Consider the following 4,039-nt stretch of genomic DNA (forward strand, 5'->3'; position numbering starts at 1 on the left):
ACACCACTGGCACGCCACACACGCGCTGCGCGCCTACGCAGGCGCACGCATTACGCACGCACGCACGCCCGGCACGTCACGCACGCCACGCCACGCATGCCGCACGCACGTACGCCCACACACACACACACACACACACGCCACGCACGCACGCACGCGCAACACACACACATGCCCGCCCCTTCAGCACGCCCACACGTCCACACGCCATTACACCGCCATGCATGCAGCTATAGGTGCAGCCGATAACGAGCATTTCACCTCAGAGATAGATAGATAGATAGATAGATAGATAGATAGATAGATAGATAGATAGATAGATAGATAGATAGATAGATAGATAGATAGATAGATAGATAGATAGATAGATAGATAGATATAGATATAGATAGATTGATATAAATATCGCAATTCTTTTTCAAGATATCAAGCTAACAATTCCATTAAACTAATATCCATTGGCTTCACTATATGCTAATAATAACAGTTGCATATATAGCCCAGTATATATAACAGAAAACATGGCTTGGATTGGCATTAAATCGAAATCTTTCTTAACCGCGAACTGGGTGCAATATATAGTTAGTTATACGGAAAGAATAAGGCGCCGTCTCGATTGGCGCAACAACCCGATAGGTAGTAAAGTGCGTGGGGACTAAAGTAGTAGGTAAGAGAGTAGAGTAGTGTAAAAGGAGTGCGAGTAGAGATACACCGACCTGCATAGACTGTGGAGATTCTGTATCCGAAACATCATATGGCAATCTTCGCACACTCTGTCGAGAAGGGTGAGCTGTAACTTTGAGATGACCCCGCATGATTCCTGTATGTTGTTCTGGTGACGCATGCGAAGTTTCTCCCTGAGGGCCGGATCGAGTGCTGACGTCACCGTGATGAGCATCAGCAGCGCCACCCCGACCCACATGCAGCAGCGGAGCGCTGTGTCCATCGTCCCCCTGTTGTTTTTCGTGAAATTAGAAAAAAAAATATTTTAGTATTTTTTTTAGTATATTTTAGTATTTTAGTAATAAAGATATTTTGATATTATTGAATACGACGAGAAATAATAGAGTAAAAGAGGAAGCATCTAGATCCGGAATAAAATCTAACCAGTGAACGCACTGAATGTCCGCCAGCTACGTGATGATCATGAAACGAGAAAAAATGTGAGAGCAGTAAAACAATGAGACATCTATATAGCCAGCATAACTAACCGCTACGGGGGTGGGGTGTGCAACGAGAGGAATGACTTCTTAAATTGCTCAAGTAATAAAAAGCGGAATAATGTAGTACTCTCTATTTAAACATATCCGGCGGGCGAGTTTTTAAACCGTAGGATGGCGACTGAAGATTGATAAATTATTCATGACATCACACATGGTTCGCGTGTCTGATTCGTTGCCGGTCGGTTCTTTACATTACATTTCACTATATTTGATGTAAAACCAACATAACGCAACATTCTCATGCTGAATTGAGTGGAATGTCGTGGATATTCGTCCGAGCATCGGACACCTGTAAGTGTTCGCATGCGCTATTCGTCCGAGCAGTCGCGCAGCGTGGTATGCGTCGCTTTCCCACACCATAGATTAATTTGGTACTATGGCCCGCGTATATAAGATAGCCGAGTCGGTTTAGAGTTAGTGTTAGGGTTGGGTTATGGTTAGGGTTAGGGTTAGGGATATCGTTTTGGGCTCGTGACTGAAGTGGTCTTGAGTGAAGTGAATGATTACTTGGCACAAATCAGAAACGCGAACCATGTGTGATGTCATGAATAATTTATCAATCTTCAGTCGCCATCCTACGGTTTAAAAACTTGCATCCGGCGGGCTCGTATTATACTATCAGGCGCTACACGCTAGCGTAGCTTTTTGCGCGAATGTATTAGTAAAAAAAGAGAACATTTCGGACTTTTATCGTGAAATTGTAAATACAGCGCTCGCTACGTTACCCCGTAAATACCGGCGATTATCCCCGCAATAACGGTTGCATGCGCATATTGCCGGACGCGTAGACGCATGCACGTATAGGCACGTCTACCCAATCCCCACCCACACACGCACGCACAGTTATTAGTTATTCATTGCAAAACTGGATACTTTCTTCCCAACTACGCGCCGACTTTAAACGCTAACAATCCGTGTTTTGTACATTTGTACGATCAAATTCGATTTTTAGACGATATTTTTTTAGACGCAAATAACCCCATCTCAACAGCAGTTGTTGCGTGGCCATGATGATATTGGACACCGTAACTCGTGATACGGAATTTCCGTGCCGTTTCTATTTAGTAGGGATTTTTTTCAAAACGTAAACGCGGCCCTCCTTCTAGCGTTAACATGTGTGAAACAAACATGGATACATACTTATCGAACTCGTCAGTGTTTCCGGGCATTAATCCGTAGAAACATCGAGAATAGAGATTCGGATTAATTTTCGTAAGAAATTGTCGGGAAGGTTTAAGTAATGCGACATGCTTACCTACATGAGACTCATGTGATATATTTAAGTGAATACACGACTAACCTCAACATACGCATTGCATATAACGTGTTAAAGGCCACTATTTTATCGTAGGGACTTTAGAGAGTTTCTGAATCGAGTTCGGATTCTGTCGGCGGATCCGAGTTGGTTTCGGTTCGGTTCTGGGCGCGCGTGAGTGCTCAACAGCACTCACCACTAAACAGAATATTTGATGTTCCCGAATTTCTGATGTTTTCCTCCTGGTAAACTTTACGTTTGCTGTGTGAAGTAGTGTACACACCCTCGGTGGACCGCACGTCAAATATGTTTCTATGCGATTTAGCGACGACCTCTACAATTTCAAGCCAACCCGTATACGTTCGAATACGAGGATCTATCGCTTACTAAACCAGAACCTGCTTCTAGCGCTCGTGAGCGTGCGAGAATGATTACATTCGGGCGACAGTAAGTTCTAATTAATTACCAATTCCTAGCAATTATTTGTCGTATTCATATACGTCTGGTCTTTGCACTACCGGTTCGTAATGTACTCAGCCACCATTACGTCATTGTCACCTGTATGTAATCAACAACATCGGCAAGATGGAATTAAGGACTAACATTATATATTGCCGCGCATCCACGCGCACTCTAATACGCTCTCGAGTGTGCTGCACGTTTACGTGGTCCGTATATCTCGGAACTAGACGACAATTAAAGCTATTCACTCTACGTGATGCGCAAACAGGATTACGCCCCGACGCTGCTAATCGGGCTATTGCAACTTTAAATTAGGCTAACTGCCAACGATCGCCATGCAGTCCCTATATAGGCGCGGGTACTGTGATTACGACGTGGGCTCTTTCTCGCAGCAGTTAAGCTTCGTGTTGGCTAATAGCTACGCCGATTTGCGACACCGAATTCGACTCCAGCTGCATGAGGATGTCACTTGTAAGTGCACGTCGACGTGACGCCGTCAACGCTCGTGACGTCACGCTCCGCCCACCCACTGCGCGTCCGCGGAGTGTCCTTGTGAGGTGGATGTGAGTAGAGAGGAGAGTGTGGAGATGGAGAGGGGTAGGACATAAACGCGACAATGTTTGATCGAATCTTTCAGATTGTCTCGAGAAAGAGGAGAAGAAGACGAAATGCACTTGCGACGGAGAGTCTGTCGCAGCATGACGCCTGAAGGCAGCGCGGAAAGTGTAGTGGGCGCATTACAACTATTATGGAGACCCCATAACTAACTACAACTATTATGGAGACCCCATAACGACTACAACTATATGGAGACCCCTATAACGAACGACAACTATAATACTGGAGATACTCAGTGAGAAAGAAGCAACGTGGGCTATCGCGCTAATAGAAAAACATGTGGACTTGCGTGAGCTACATTCTATCCTTTGCTGTTCGCGTCGGCTACTCTTAGCTGGTGTTTGCTGTTAGTGTGGCCTTGTTTAGGCTGGTGTTTGCTGTTAGTGTGGCCTTAGCTGGTGTTTGCTGTTAGTGTGGCCTTAGCTGGTGTTTGCTGTTAGTGTGGCCTTAGCTGGTGTTTGCTGGTAGTGTGGCCTTAGCT

The 4,039-nt window shown here is 45.2% G+C and overlaps 1 protein-coding gene across 1 annotated transcript in view; it reads right to left on the bottom strand.

Moving 5' to 3' along the window:
• LOC106821338 (ion transport peptide-like) overlaps positions 1–4,039 on the bottom strand; it is a 42,651-nt gene that overhangs the window by 14,722 nt on the left and 23,890 nt on the right. The window contains exon 2 of the mRNA XM_014826095.1: positions 717–953. Within this exon, the coding sequence (XP_014681581.1) occupies positions 717–946 (230 nt within the window). The 5' untranslated portion in view covers positions 947–953. The remainder of the gene's footprint in view (positions 1–716; positions 954–4,039) is intronic.

The sequence above is a fragment of the Priapulus caudatus genome, unplaced genomic scaffold (assembly GCF_000485595.1).
Source record: "Priapulus caudatus unplaced genomic scaffold, Priapulus_caudatus-5.0.1 Scaffold69, whole genome shotgun sequence".
NCBI classification, from domain to species: domain Eukaryota; kingdom Metazoa; phylum Priapulida; class Priapulimorpha; order Priapulimorphida; family Priapulidae; genus Priapulus; species Priapulus caudatus.